The sequence below is a fragment of the Lutra lutra genome, chromosome 11, assembly GCF_902655055.1.
Source record: "Lutra lutra chromosome 11, mLutLut1.2, whole genome shotgun sequence".
NCBI lineage: Eukaryota > Metazoa > Chordata > Mammalia > Carnivora > Mustelidae > Lutra > Lutra lutra.
The window spans coordinates 95,939,981-95,955,853 of NC_062288.1; the positions used below are offsets into that span (position 1 = coordinate 95,939,981).

A 15,873-nucleotide genomic window follows, 5' to 3' on the forward strand; every position below is an offset into this window, starting at 1 on the left:
GGACCCCCTGGGACACCCCAAACTTCCGAACTTGGTCAACAATGCGAAGACTCAGGCGGTTTCTGCTCTAGAAAACCGAACACTGGCTTCTAGTTACCTCTGTAGCACACGACACCCACAGGAGGGGGAGAAAATATCAAAATGCGTTTTCGAAGTAAGGCGAATTTCCAAAGGATGAGGATCTGTTCTCCAAAGAACTTGATAAACTGAGACATGCAGCCAGCTGGGTGCGTGATCTGAAAAAAAAAAAGAGGAAGAGACAAGCCCATTCAAGATGTGAAAAATGACTCAGGACAGCTGTGCGCTAAACACCTACCTCCCGCCCCCCACAAACTCCAGAGAACAACCAACAGAGGCACCGAGGGATGGCTACTTCCACACAAAATGGTATTATTCACTTTAGAGCCTCACTTTCAGACGAGATTTCGATCCTCCAACGGCTCCCTTGATACAATGAAATGAGGTCTGAGTTTCGGGATCATGAAGTACTTTACTCAGGAGAGGGGTCGCACAAGAAAAAAGATGAACGTAATTTTTGAAAAGTCAGGAAGAAAAGTTTCTGAATCAATGGTACAGCTTCAAAGAGAACATTCAACTCAAAACCATTACTGAGCCCTGGAAGGGGTGAGGTGATGAGCTCCCCATGTATACGGGCGTGCTACTGTGGGAAGTAAGTGTGCAGGTTACAGGTAGGAGGACCTCAAGGGCCTCCGCGCTCAATAACGCTGCACATGGGGTCCAGACTCTTCCTTCCTGCCAAGAGCAAGGAGCCTGTCGCCGCCGAGGGCTGCTTCTAGGAGCCCTGGGCCAGGAAGTCCCCAGGAGCTCTGACCTCAGAAAAGCTGAATTCCAATCCCAGCTCTGCCATTTACTGATGGGAGGCCTGGGGGAGTAGCCAACATTTCCTGTTCACTCTCCTGATCTGTGAAATCCTGTCCCTCCCATGACTGTCAGGACATCTGAGAAAAAAACCACATGAAATGCTCAGCACGGAGGCGCTGATCAAACAGGAAATCCTCGGGCTCTGTCCCTCAGCAGGGCTTTTGGAAGGTCACTTCCACGCTTGTGTCAGAAGCAATAGCGCCCACCACCCACTGGGGGCGCTGGCGAGAGGACGTCTGAGGAGCTGCGCCCACGCAGAGACCAGAGCTGGGCTTGCTGGCTGGTAGCCCTGGGGACCCACCGCATGAGCCACCCTCTCCTGGGACAGCATCGTCCCCACACCTGTGCCTTTCACTTGCCTCCCACTGGCAGAAAGGCTGCCCTCCGCTGAGGGTCCCTGTCCCGCCCCTGTGCTACGCCTCTCCCAGATCTCCAGCAGGAGAGGCCCCGAACCACCAGGTCTGGTCAGATTGCTCCAACCCCAATCTTTCACAAAATTACGCAGGCAACGGGACAAGAACAGGAGCCCACGCCCCTCCAGGCCCCTCCCAGCCTCCCCTCTGGCGATCCTCAAGCCCTGAGCATGCTCCTCCTCTGTATGAAGGCCCAGCAGTGTTTTGCCTGAACATGTCCTGGGCCCTAGGATCCCAGAATAAATGATCAGTCCTTAATTCTGGTCTCACTTACTCATCCATTCACGGATGCACATACTGATGCACTCAGACAAGAAATGTATCTCACATGCTAACTTTGCGCTAACTGTGCGAAGTAGGCTCAGTCGGACAATGAACCTTGGAAAGGCCCAGCCCTGGCCCCCCATGTAGTGTAGGAACTACAGGCAGAAGCAGGTGCACCTGCGATCCAATCCGAGTCTGAGAGCAGATGGAAGCGGGCAGGGGCTGCGGGAGCTCACAGGAGGCACCCGACCCGATTCTCAGAGAGACAGGTGTGTCTCAGCTTGAACATGGAAGAGGAGCTGGACCAACAGTGTTCTTGGTAGAAGGGCTAGTGTGTGCAAAGGCCCGGAGACAAGAGACAACACGTTACTTCCTGGGAACTTCTAATAGCTGAGGTGCGGGGCCGGGGCTGGGCCCAGGCAATGAGGGAAGGGATTACGTCAAGGGACGTTTCTCCTGCTTTCACCTAAATCTGTTTCCCTGGTCTGGGCCTCATTTTGCTGTTGCTTTTATAGGAAACTCGTCTCCTGCCTCACACAGCTCCCGCCTTCACATTTTCCCTCCGGCCTGCCAAGGCCTGTACTCCAGGCTCTCTCCACTCCCGGCTGTGGCCAGTGACCCCGTGGGCTGTCTCCATCCCTCGCCTCCCCTCCACCCTGTACCCGCCGCCCAGGGACTCCATCTGGTCCTGGGGCGCAGTCCCTACGCTCTCCCCCACTTCCCCACCTCCCGAGGCGGGACATCTACCAGGCACTGCCGGACTCATCAGAGAGGCCTCAAGCCTTCCTTCTTCCCTTGCCAGTGATTTTTGTCTCTGCAACCGTCCCAGATCTGACTCCAACTTTAAACGCTTACTGTAAACCTTTCTTCATAGGGGTGTTCACACTGTAAAAATTCACTGAACTACATATTTATGTTTTTTAACTTGTGACTACAAAATATGTTTCAAGAGAAAGCTTCTAGAGACATTTCTTTATATGTACATACATGCGATATTCCATAAAGGACCACTGGTCATATATGTCATTGTTTCGAGTGCTGTCATTTTTCTCCTGGTCCTTTCCTTTTTTATACTTATCCACACCGTCCCTCCATATCTTCTCTCACCCCCGGGTAATATATGCATTAGTAACCTAGTGCATACTGAAGCCCTGTCCCACGCCGATGTGTGTGTGTAGTATGGATGCCCATACCTGAGGCTGTGATTACTGTACAAAAGCACGTGATTGTATCACATATAGCTTTCTGCACTTTGCTGTTCTCACCCAAAAACACTTCCTGGTAGACCCTCCACATCAACGATGTATGCCCTAATTCATTATTTATGCAGGCTGTCTAATATATGGGGGCATTCTCACGTTCCACCACTCTCTACACTGCTGACTTCAACACGCTTAGAGGGACATCACTGTATTCTGGTGGTTTATAAATACAGGAAAAATCCTAAGGAGCGGGACTGCCAAAGCGAAGGGTACAGGTATTTTTAATGAGTACTTACAAATTGTTTTGTAAAAAGATCACTCACATTTCCATCTGTGACCTACCCCAGTACCCTTGCCCCTGCAGGAAGTAGCGTTTGACATGTGTGCTCATGAGCTGCCCTCAATGGAGCCAAAGCAGAAGGCGATTTTCCTTTCTCTTCCTGCTATCCCTCCTTCATGGCCTATGGGGAGGAGGAATCCGGGGACACCCAGGTCAGATGCTGGTCACCTCCCTGTGGGTTTGAGATAGCCCAGCAGCAATTTGAGAAGGAAAAAGTGGGTCAGAGTTAGAAGTGGCGAGGACAAGATCAGAGTTCAGTCAATACAGATCCAGAATCGCCTAATGACCCTTAAGGAACATTTCTTAATTATTGCCTCTCAGGGCACACTGTGGTGCAGGGAACTCTTTAAGCAACATTCCTTGGACTCCAGTGGCAGCCGTCTTCCTGTTATATTCCTCCCCTGGGATAAAATGACTGGCTGGAAGGGAGAAGGAGCTCTCTTCAGTGTCTCACTCCTGCTAGTATTCCGCCAGCAGCAGAAGACATCTCTGATTCTGGCCTCCAGCTTCTCCCAGCAGCTGCAGCCAAGCCACATCCCCCCTCAGCTCCCCCTACCCTCGAAGGTCCAGCATCATCAGGTGCAGAGAGCCTAAGACACCTGAGCACAGGCTGTGTAGGGCCCTTCCTCAAGCCCCTGTAGTTTTGATAATGTCATCCTGGCCTCTGCTATCCCAGCCTTGGGAGGGTGCACACAGCAGGCAGCCTCTAAGAGGGCCCTCAGTGATCCCCACCTCTTGGTATTTACAGCCTTATGTAATCCTCTCTCCCGAGCAACTTGCTTTAACCAACAGAAGATTGCAACTTTGAGGGGCTTGTCACTTCCAGTTAGGTTACAAAGGATTTTGATGTCCCCCTTGCTAGGAGTCTTTTGCACTTGCTGACTTTGATGAACCAAGCCACCATGTTGGAGAGACATACCTGCTATGGACTAAGGACAACACAGAGGCAGCCGTACTGAAGGCCTCAGTCCACTAGCCCTCAAGGAAACCAATCCTCCAACAACCACCTAAGCTCAGAAGTGGATACTTCCCCAGTCAAGCCTTCAGACAAGACCCTACCCCTGGCTGAAACCTTGACTATGGTCTCATGGGAGACCACAAAGCAGAGGACCCAGCCAAAACATGCCTGAATTCCTGGCTCACAGAAACTGTGGGATAGTAAATATGTATTAATTCAAACCATTAACATTGGGGTAGCTAACAGAAGGTGGGAGCTATCTATAAATACAAATATCTAGATTCCCTTGCCCCCTTTTTGCTCTTTCAGCCTTCAGTGCCTAGATTATGGATTCTCTGTATTAAAATATCTTGGAGGGTGCCTGGGTGGCTCAGTGGGTTAAGCCTCTGCCTTTGGCTCCGGTCATGATCTCAGGGTCCTGGGATCAAGCCCCGCATTGGGCTCTCTGCTCAGTGGGGAGCCTGCTTCCCCCTCTCTCTCTGTCTGCCTCTCTGCCTACTAGGGATCTCTGTCAAATAAATAAATAAAATCTTTAAAAATAAATAAATAAAAATTTTTTGAAAAGATGCTGCATCAGGTGTAGACAAATACTGGCAGAATGCCAACGTTCTGAGAGCACCACAGACCATGGCTCCCAGGAGCCTCCCCTCGGTCTGGAATCCGCATCCCTTCCTTCTCACCCAGCCAAGTACTTCGGGGACCAACTCCTCTTCGAAGATGCTGGAGTTTCCCCTCAAACCCCAGCACAGAATCCCCACCAGGGAGCTCTGTTTCCCCTGACTTAGCTTGTGACCACCTGCAGGGGAGGGAGAAGGAGGTTCACGTTCCTACTCATCTCTGCAGCCTCCCAACACCTCAGGCTGTGAACTGTGAAGGAACACATTCCGGCACCCAGGCAAAGGACTTTGGAACAAAATGTGATAAGGCAGCAGCAGGAAGACGGTAACCACGGAACAGGACATCTGTTCACCATGTTCTTCTTCTTTCGTCTTTTCAGTTCAAGGGTCTGGTTTTAAATGATCTCAGCCAATACCAGGATCAAAGCCCCCTTCCCCCTGCTAGGACTCCGCCACAACTGGCCTAGCCTCCCACGTGGCTTTGCTCCATGGTGACAGCCGCACCTAGAAAGCATACTGTTGACTTGTGTTTTAAAAGAACCCAAATGCTGGGGCGCCTGGGTGGCTCAGTGGGTTAAAGCCTCTGCCTTCGGCTCAGGTCATGATCCCAGGGTCCTGGGATCGAGCCCCACATCGGGCTCTCTGCTTGGCAGGGAGCCTGCTTCCTCCTCTCTCTGCCTGCCTCTCTGCCTACTTGTGATCTCTGTCAGATAAATAAATAAAATCTTTAAAAAAAAAAAATAAAAGAACCCAAATGCTTAGGTCAGAAACCCATCAAAACCAGACTTTGGGCATAGGTCCCAGACATAAATTCCTTATGAATTTAAACAACAACAACCACAGTAGCAGACACAAGTCCAGGACCGTGTGAGCACACGGCTAGTCCTACCTTCATCTCAGGGTACATGTATCGGTGGATGGAAGGCAGCCAGTAGACTGGGGGCAGGCTGCCGCCTCTCCCCGGCCCGGCGTGGAGCACCCCTTTCTTGTCCTCGTAGAACGCAGCCAGATGGGAGTAATGACCCGGCGTCTCCAGCTGGTGTCTGCAAACACACGCACAGTGAGAACAGCTCTGGCCCCAGTGTTTGCCACTCACTCCCCTCGTCCCACGGGCTAGAGCGCTTTAAGGACAAAGTGATAAACAGAAAAGACCCCCATTCTGAGGTTGCCTCGGATGCCTACTTTGGTTACAGAAGATCCTTACGGAAAGCTCGAATGTGGGGTCTGATTCTCCCTGACGCCTTCGATCAATTTCTCCTCCTTGAGGGAAACTCACAGAAGGAACACACTGTGACTACCGTCCATGGTTCTAGGGCAAGGTGTGCTCACGGACGTGTGGCTCTTCCCGGAGAACACGGAGACAGGGACAGCTGGCAAGACCCGAAATCCCCAGCTTAAAGCCGCTCGCTGTAGAGAAACCATGCTTGTTTGCTTTGTTATAGAAGACTTGGAAGAAGCTGACCCCTCAGTGTCTCAAGGGAAAACGATCATTACTGGATGTCACCAGGCCTCATATTTTCTGCATCAAGTAATTAAATAATAAAAAACGCAGAATCTCGTATTTTCCCACCCCAACTGCTCGGGCCTGCAGAGACTGGGCTGAGGGGAGCCCTGTCAACTGTCCCCCAAACCAAGAAAGCCACATTGAATCCCTGGGGCATCTGGACAATGGTGAATCCTGCCTTCAAGTGAAGCATAGGAGCATTGTGGGTACTCTGTGGCGCCACGTTGAATGGGGGTGCTCAGGGACAAGCACAGGAGCACTGTGGGTACTCTGTGGCGCCACGTTGAATGGGGGTGCTCAGGGGTGATTTGTCCCTCTCCACTCTCCTCCAGAAGAAAGATCTGCTGGATCCCTAACTCTCAGTACCAAGGAGCACCGTCTTTGGAGACAGAGTCTTTACAGAGATAATCAAGTTAAAGTGAAGTCACCGGAGTGGATCCTAGTCCAAAGGACCAATGACCTAATCCAAAGGGGGCAATCTGGACACACTGAGATACACATGAGACCACCACATGAAGACAGAGGCAGAGGTCAGGAGTGAGGACCACCAGAGATCACCAGCAGACCAGCAGAAGCCAGGAGAGAGACAAGGAGCAGATTCTCCCTCACGGCCACAGAAGGAGCCGACCCTACCGACGCCCTGACTTCAGGCTTCCCGCCTCCAGAACATGAGAGGATTCCTTCCGCTTTAAAGCCCGCACTTTGGGGTACCTTGTTAGCACAACCTTAGGAGACAAACACAGGGAGGAATACAAGGCATTTCAACCCTTTTAGTCCTATTTTCCCGGCGCCCTACAGCTCCCATCATGTTGCAGCAATCAAGAGGCAAAACAGCCGGTCACGGGGGGTTGGAGCTGTGGGACCACAATGACCGTGACACACTAGGCACGCGCCCCAGTTCGTCGCTGTCGGGCGACCCCAAACTCGGGCATAAACTGCTCAGGATCAAGATTCTCACAGCGCAGCCGGGAGCCAGCTGCCCTCGAACCGCCTCCTCTCCAGAGCAGCCCCCGGCTCCCGACGCCAAGGCGATGCCGCCACCCCCTACGGTGAGATCTCAGGCAAGTTACCACACTTCAAAACCCGCCGTTTCCCCACTCACCTTCGGACAGAGATACCAGTACCTCCTCAAGAGCCTCTGAGGGGAAAATGAAGCAGAAAGAACACCTCACGCAGTTCAGGCCCCACTTTGGTCACTCGCGACGCGCGGCTCCTTCGTCCCCAGCTACCCCGCAACACGTAGCCGGGCGCATGGTGAGGGCCCGACACACAGGGTAAAGGGTAAAGGGGGGAGAGTCAGGCCAAGCCCCTGGAGGAGGTCTTGGGACAAATTCACGTTTAAAAAAGAAAAAAAAATCAACATCAACTACATTTTAGAAACTTCCCGCTCAGGTAAGTTCCTCTGGGGTGAGTTGGGGGAAAGGCTCTCTAATTTGGGGGTTCCTATACATTCCATTCTAAGCTTTGCACAAGAAGGCAATCCCGTGACCTAACAATGCCTGCCGATGGGAGGTGGGGGCTTATAACCCTTTCTTTCACTCTTACTCGTGTGCTCCCTGAAACCCACGGTGCCTCAGCTCTGTTTCATTCTGAGACAATGGCAGATTCCAGATACCCTTTAAGGATGTGTGTCCAACTGAAAAAAATTTGCTTAACACAAAAGAACGCAAAGATGATTAAGTTCAAAGGTGTTTTCACTAGGATGTAATTTCCCTAAAGGAACAGGGAGAATCAGTTCACTGTATTTATTTTCAATACACTGTTTTCTGCACTAAAGGGGGGCTGTATCCAGGGCAATTTCTGTGACACTCTTTATTTCCTAGGTTGTGGATTGGATGCCCGATTGATGGTCTTTTCTGTTTGACTACCTTAAAATGCTATACTTGGGGCGCCTGGGTGGCTCAGTGGGTTAAGCCTCTGCCTTCGGCTCAGGTCATGATCCCAGGTCCTGGGATGAAGCCCCACATCGGGCTCTCTGCTCAGCAGGAAGCCTGCTTCCCTTCCTCCTCTCTCTGCCTGCCTCTCTGCCTACTTGTGATCTCTGTCAAATAAATAAATAAAATCTTTAAAAATAAAAACAATGCTATACTTGAACCGGCTTTCTAAAGAAAAGCTCACTACATTAGAGAACCTTAGAAAGCTAGTTTCCGGAGCCTGTCCTCGGACAGTCTCAGAGATGTCTGACGGGCGGAGCGGAGCAAGGCACTGGTATGGACGACTGCATATGAGCATGGGCATAAACAGAACTGGCAGTTCTAGGTCAATGTTAGAACTGTTGTACGAAAGCCACGAAATGTAAACCCACTGGAGATGTTGCAACAGACAACACTGATGAATGAGCCGCCATACCAAGATAACCCGGAAGGTACTGAAGCAAGGTTGAGAGCTGGGAGGCGTGTTGAGCTTCAGAGATGGGCAAAAGGGGACCTTCCGGGTGATCTTGTCTCTACGGATGCCTAGACAAGGAAGTACCACACCAAAATGCAGGCTGAGCCATCTATGCAGAGAGTCCAAGAGATGGGACCTCGTAAACACTAGAGAACAAGGCACATGGTATATGCTAACTGATCTGAAGCCTCAGGCAGGCGTCCCGGCCAGATGGAGAGCTCCCTGCAGGGCCAGAGACACGGGGCTCTCCTTAAGCCCAAGCCCCTTCGAGGACAGAACATAAGCTCCTGTGACCCCGCAGATGCCCACTGCGGCTAACCCTGCCTTCCCCTACACGCCCCGGTGATGATGCATCCAATGTCAGAGCCAGAAATGCCTCTGTGGGACGGCTACCCCGCGTCGCTCTGTGCACTCGCTCCCGGTCTGAGCCCGTCTGTCTTCTGGTTTCGCAAGTACAGAAAGACAGGCATCCCTTTTACTGCTGGGGTAGGTACAAAAGGTACCACCTCCCTGGAGGGGCACTTGCAATCTGGATCACATTGTACACTACATGTACTGTCTGACTCCGTGACTCCATCTCTAGGAGTGTGGCTCAAACGACTGTATCTGGATATGAAGGATCATTTACCTACAGTGGTGCTCATGTTTCCAGGGGCAAAATATAAGAAATAACTGAAAAGGGGCGCCTGGGTGGCTCAGTCGGTGAAGCAGCTGCCTTCAGCTCAGATCATGATCCCAGGGTTCTGGGACCGAGCCCCATGTTGGGCTCCCTGCTCCGTGGGGAGTCTGCTTCTCCCTCTCCTTCCCGCCCATGCTCTGTCTCGCTATCTCTGCTATTTCTCTCTCCCTAATAAAATCTTTTTTTTTTTTTTTAAGGAAACAACCTAAAAGCCCAATGGCAGTGATATAGTTAAATAAATCATGATACATCTATACACGGAAATGCTTGGAACCACCATGATCCTGAGAACTATTATGCATGATATTCATGGAAAGGTTACCATATCAGCTCAGGCATTTTAGATATTGAATGACCTTGTATTTTTTTATTGTATACGTATTTATTTACATATGGGAAAAAAGACTAGAAGGACATAAATGTTAATAGCAGATATGTCTGGCTGGTGGGATCATGTTCTTTTTATTTTCTTGAGCTTTTCTCTTTTTTTCAGTCTTCTACAATAAGTACTTGGTAATTTTATATTTGGTGTTTTAAACTTCTCATTACAGAAAATTTTAAACTTATACAAAGAGTAGAAAAAAGAATATGAAGCCCCATTACCCATCACTTAGCTTCACGAATGATTAATATTTAATCAACACGGTTATACCTACACCCTATCCCCCTACTGCCATTCTTCTTAGAATACTTTAAAAGCAAATCCCTTATCCTAACATTTTACCCAGAAACACTTTGGTATACATCTCTAACCGATAAAGTCTATTTAAAAAAGAACATAAACACCATGCCATTATCTCACCTAACAAAAATAATAATGAAGCCCGAATATAAATTAATACCAAGCCCATATTCAAATGATACCAACTGTCCCCAAAAGGTTTTACAGCTGGCTGTTTGAATCATGATCTAAGCACAGTCCAGAGATCTGGTAACATGTTCTAAGTCCCTTTAATTCTGTAACACTCCTCCTTCTTTTTCTACTTTTTAAAAATTATAAGGTACTTCTCCAATGTCTTCTGATTAATAAGAGCTAGTCACAGAAAGGACTAACTAGAGAAATATTGAGGCCAGGAGTTGTGGAGGAAGTCTAATAAATAAATTTGGGGTGTGAAAAATAAGAATGGATAGAAAACACAGACTCAGTGTTTTTAGCAATCAAGTCTAGTTAATTTAGACACAAGTCACTGCTGTAGTCCAATACAGCCCCTGCCTGGGCCTGGGCTTACCTCAAATACTCCCCTCCCCCCTCACACCCTCACGTAAGTCCCTCCTCTCATGTCACCTCAAGTCCTCTGTAATCACCAAGCTGGAAAACCTTCCTAGCTGTGACTGGAAATCTAGGAGCCATGAAAAGATAAATGAATTCAATGAAGAAAAACATGATAAAAGGTAATATGGAAAGATGAATGACGGGGCACCTGGGTGGCTCAGTTAGTCAGTTGGGTGTCAGACTCTTGATTTCAGCTCAGGTCATAATCTCAGGGTGATGGGATCGAGCCCCACATTGGGCTCCATGCTCAGCATGGAGTCTGCTTGGGATTATCTCTCTCCCTCTCCTTCTGCCCCTCCCCCTCTTCACACACACACACACACTCTCTCTCTTTCTCTCTAAAATAAATAAAATCTGGGGGACCTGGGTGGCTCAGTCATTAAGCATCTGCCTTCGGCTCAGGTCATGACCCCAGGGCCCTGGGATGGAGCCTCACATCGGGCTCCCTACTCAGCGGGAAGCCTGCTTCTCCCTATCCCACTCCCCCTGCTTGTGTTCCCTCTCTGTGTCTCTCTCTGTCCAATTAATAATAATAATAATAATAATAATAAAACAAAATTTTTAAAAAAGATGAGTGACAAAGTGGAAAAATATTTTCAATTTATTCCACAAAGAACAAATCTCCCTACTACACAAAGAACTCCTAGAAATTAATAAAGCCAATAATCAGAAAAAAGGAAAAAAAAAGAAAACTGGACCAAAGGTTAGACACGGTTCATAGAAGAGGAAAAACAAGTAACTCAAACAAATATAAAGGTGCTCAATCTCACTCACAGGGAAAATGCAGATTAAAACTATACTCATGTACCTTGTTTTACCCATCAGAATGCCAAAACTCTAAACATTTTGTTTTTGTGTTGGCAATGTTGGGAGGAAACAGCATTGTCCTGCATTACTGGGGATATGCAAAATGGCACCATCTTTATGGAAAGCAATTTGACAATATCTATTACAATTATAAATGCCTCATCCTTTTGAACCGCCAATTTCATTTCTGGAAATTTAAGGTATACATAGGCTGTTCATACGTGAAATGATACTTGTGCATAGGTATTCATTATCCATAATAGCAAAAGACCGGAAATGACCAAACGACCATCAATAAAAAAGACTTGATAAAGAAAGTGTGGATCTTCTCTGTAGGGCACATACAAAACCGTGAGACATGATACTCTCTGTACTGATAGGAGAATATGATCTCCTAGATATATTATTGATCATTGAGAATGGCAAGGTACAAAACGACATGGTTAACTTGATGCTCTTTCCATGAAAAGGGGGGGGGGGATACAGAATATCCATTTGTGTTTGCATTTTATAAAGACAGAGGAGAAATTAACAGTAATTACTGGGATTACTGGACAGATATGGGAACTGGGTGAAGGCTGGGTGAAGAAAGTTCCTTTCTTTTTTTAAAAGATTTTATTTATTTGAAAGAGACAGCATGAGCAGGGAGAGGGGGAGGGGCAGAGGGAGAGGGAGAAGCAGGCTAACCAGTGAGCAGGGAGTCCATCTCGGGGCTCGACCCCATGACCCTGGGATCATGACCTGAGCTGAAGGCAGACGCTTAACTGACTGAGCCACCCAGGTGCCCCTAGACGTTTCATTTTATGCCAGTGGTAGAGCCTGCCACTCTCTTCTTCCCTGTGTAACAGACCTTTCTGATTGTAGCTTGTCACACAGTCACCTCATTAAGGACCACAACTGCCAGACTTCTTGCTACCAGGCGTGGCTAGGAACGAAGAACTGGGCGATGGCGTGTAAGGAGAAGGGATATGTTTAACTTGGGGTATTCCTGTGGTTTCTCCTCTTCCTGCACGCCAGAAGTACATGACCCGATAACGGTGGGTCCACTTCTACCACACGGACGAGGACAATGCTCTAGGAGATAGGAGCCGACAGGACGGAAAGCCTTGGGTCCCAGGATGACCAAGCAGAACAGAGCCACCTACTCCCCTGGATGGCTTGTCCCCCTCCAAGACGGTTGTGCTAGAAAAGCCGTGCGTTGGTCTCCTTCGAGTCACTATATGTGGGGTTTCTCTGCTGTCGCGGCTTGCCTGTACTCTAGCGAAAGTAGAAGATGGCACCTGGAAATGAGTTAGCCCGTATCAGAAAAGACACTGTGGGCTTTGGCTCAGCAGCTGGCAAGGGAAGGTGGTGAGAAAAGGTGCTGCAGGCCGGAAAGCTGGGAGCTCTTGGTCCACTGTCGCAAAACTTGCTAGAACTTCAGTAATTTAGAAGACAGGCCCTGTGTCACTGGAACTTGTAACTTCCGTGGAAGTGGTAGAAATAAAACGCTGATTGCTCCTGATGGAGAAGATGCAAACAGGTAAGAACTGGCTGCTTCGCAAGCTGAAATGGAAGGAGATGCAACCTAAGGGCAGTGTGTCCTGAAGAACTCAGGAACTCAGGACTCCAATTATTTTGGGATCCCATAGGACTGGAACAGTCAACGGCTTTTGTACCCCAAAAGCAGAAGAATTTCTCTCAAAGGGACACCTGGGTAACTCTGTCAGTTAAACATCTGCCTTCTGCTCAGGTCATGATCCCAGGGTCCTGGGATCGAGCCCTGCATCGGGCTCCCTGCTCAGCAGGAAGTCTGCTTCTCTCTCCCTCTCCCTTTGCCTGCCGCTCCCCCTGCTTATATGCTCTCTCTGACAAATAAATAGAATCTTTAAAAAAAATTTTTTTTTTTTCTCTCAAAGCTTCTATGAAAGTCTCTAGTTAGGAGTAGAGTCACAGGAGTCACGTCCATTTGCAAAGATCAGATTTCGGGTGCAGCCTCAAGGCAGTTGCCATTCAAATGAGGAAAGGATGGAGACGCCAAGAACAGACACCAGTAACTAGTATGTCGTCCAGTGACTTAAAAAGTAAGACCCCCAAAGAAATCTTTGGCAGTGGATACTTTTATCTGGGATGGACTCGAAGCAAACAGACCAGAAGACCATTCAGTTTTTGAGGGATCTGTATTGTCACATGCCTGGTCTATAAAAGCCCGTGACTTCTCAATCTTTAAAGAAACCACTACATCCACAGACACACATCAGTGGGAAATGTGTTCTCCAGCTATGCGGCCTCGAGAAGATCACGTTGGAGAGCATGCCTGCTTCAGAAGTGGTTACAATGGAAAATGGACAAAGAACCTCCTAGAAGGCAAAGCCAGGAGCCACGGAGGAAAATGGGCAAGGGGGCTGTCAATAACAGAACCAGGGTTTCAGCAAGGAATACACTGCTCTGCCAGGACAAGAAGCCTTTGCAATCCCTGCCCAGCAGACTTTCATTATCATTATGGACTAACAGAGGCTTGGAGTTCTCATCCTTCCTTTTTCCAAATAGGAATCGGTACTGTGGTTCCTAGTCCACCTTTTTATCCCCCGCAAAGATTTATTTATTTGAGAGCGAGAGAGAGTGCACAAGCATGTGCAAATGTGAGCCAGGGAAAGGAGCAGAGGAAGAGAGTCTTAAGCAGATTCCAGCTGAGCAGAGAGCCAGATGTGGGGCTTGACCTCACGACCCTGACTGAGATCATGACTGGAGCAGAAACCAAGTTGGACGCTTAACCAACTGTGCCACCCAGGCACCCCCCACATTCCACTTTTTATATTGCATTTGGGAGGGGGGCAGTAAATGGACTTGTCTACTCTTTTGTAGGTTTTCAGGGTATGAGGAACCATGTGGTGATCTAATGATAGGCCTTATACCACACAGAAATCCTGGATTTTAGACTAGAAGCATTAAATGGATGAGCCTCTATGAGGTCTCACTTGGGGTGTGGGGAATGTCCTCTACATGTGGGAAGAAGAGTGCCAATGGATACTTGACTAGTGAAAAGGGCAAACTGAGGCAGGGGCTGCTAATTTTGCCCCAAAGTCCATCTGTCCCTTTTTCCTGTCTGCAACAGTATCACCAGATTTTTAACTGGTCACAAGGTCACCAACCTAGAGACTACCTCTTCCAGTCTCCTTTCCTGTTAGGTGTGTCTTTTGATGGAGAAGTTGACAATGGTGAGTGAGAAAAGATGATGCAATTTCCAGGGGCTTTCCCTCCTCCCTCCGGGATAGATGCAAATAGTAGTGCTGAACAGCTTTGAATACAAACGTCTTAGAATACAAACATTACTCTTAGGATATGATAGAACAATCTGAGCAAAGAAGTGTGGGTCCCTAAACAACCGTAGGGAACAGCAGGCTTCCCACCTTGAGCACCTGCCTACCACAGACTATCACATCAGAAAGAGTCTTCTACCTTATTTGAACCACTGTATTTTGAGGCCCCTGGTACTGCCATTTAGCTAGGACCCTAACTAATAATAATGCCATCTTCTAATTTTTAACAGTTGAGCCATGAGAAAATATTGTCTACTTGGGGAAATTAGTTTTTTCAAAAGGAAGAATGATTTTTTGAAAAGTGTCAGGATCCCAATAAAAATTTTTTTAACTCCATAATCTTACTTCTGAGACACAAAACTGAGGAAATATTTCAAAAACAGAAAAAGAGATCTAAATGAAGGTGTTCTCTGCAGTTCCAGAGTGCAGAGGAGCAATTAAAAAAAAAATTAGAAACATGCTAAGTGCTCAACCCATAGGGAACAATCGAGAAAATTTATGGAACAACTAGCATTACAGAGTTATTAAAATAATCATCAAAATGACAAATACAGAGGGTGAGGCAGAGAAAACATATGTCTAACCGGTGCATAAAAGAAGGAAAAAAAAACGCAATGGGAAAGTTGAATATTTTCTTACAGATGGAAAGTTCCCGAAATTAAAAATAAAAGGCATATCTCTAGATCAGAAGGGACAAACCATCCCTGGAAAGAAAGTTCAGACACTTCATGAGTTAAGAATCTATATGGATCTAGAAATCAGAGACTTTTCCAGACAACGAGTATCAGAAGATAGAACAGCAATATTTACAGCATCCTGAGAGGAAGAAGGAAAGATTCCAGAACCTTCTACCCATCCAGAGGAAAGGTGACAGACACATGCGATTAAGGGCTCGAGACCTCAAGGAAGGTAGCACCCAAGATCCTCTCATGGGGGACAGAATAAAGCACTGATGGACTTGATGACAAAACCCAACCAGCCAAGAACAAATCCAGTCAGGAGCTGGGGAACAGGGCAAGCCACAGCCAAGCCGTGGCCATGGTGGTACACATGGAACCTAGATCGAAGAACAGTGGGAAGCAGGACTGTCGAACTAAATATAGAGTAAGTCTCACCATATGTAAGAATTGAGATGTGAACTAGGGCAGAGGAGCTGAGAGGCAGTAGATAAGATGGCCGACTACGTCCACAATCGAGACACTGAAAACCACCAGTGATGCTTATGCTGAGAATATATATGTTATTTC

General features: G+C 48.0%; 1 protein-coding gene across 5 annotated transcripts in view; it reads right to left on the reverse strand.

Annotated features, from left to right (window-relative positions):
- DENND11 (DENN domain containing 11) overlaps positions 1-15,873 on the reverse strand; it is a 52,182-nt gene that overhangs the window by 18,189 nt on the left and 18,120 nt on the right. For all 5 annotated transcript variants that reach the window (XM_047696091.1, XM_047696094.1, XM_047696092.1 and 2 more), the window contains exons 4-5: positions 5,566-5,719; positions 98-236 (exon numbers count right to left, since the gene is read on the reverse strand). In XM_047696091.1, the coding sequence (XP_047552047.1) occupies positions 98-236; positions 5,566-5,719 (293 nt within the window). The remainder of the gene's footprint in view (positions 1-97; positions 237-5,565; positions 5,720-15,873) is intronic.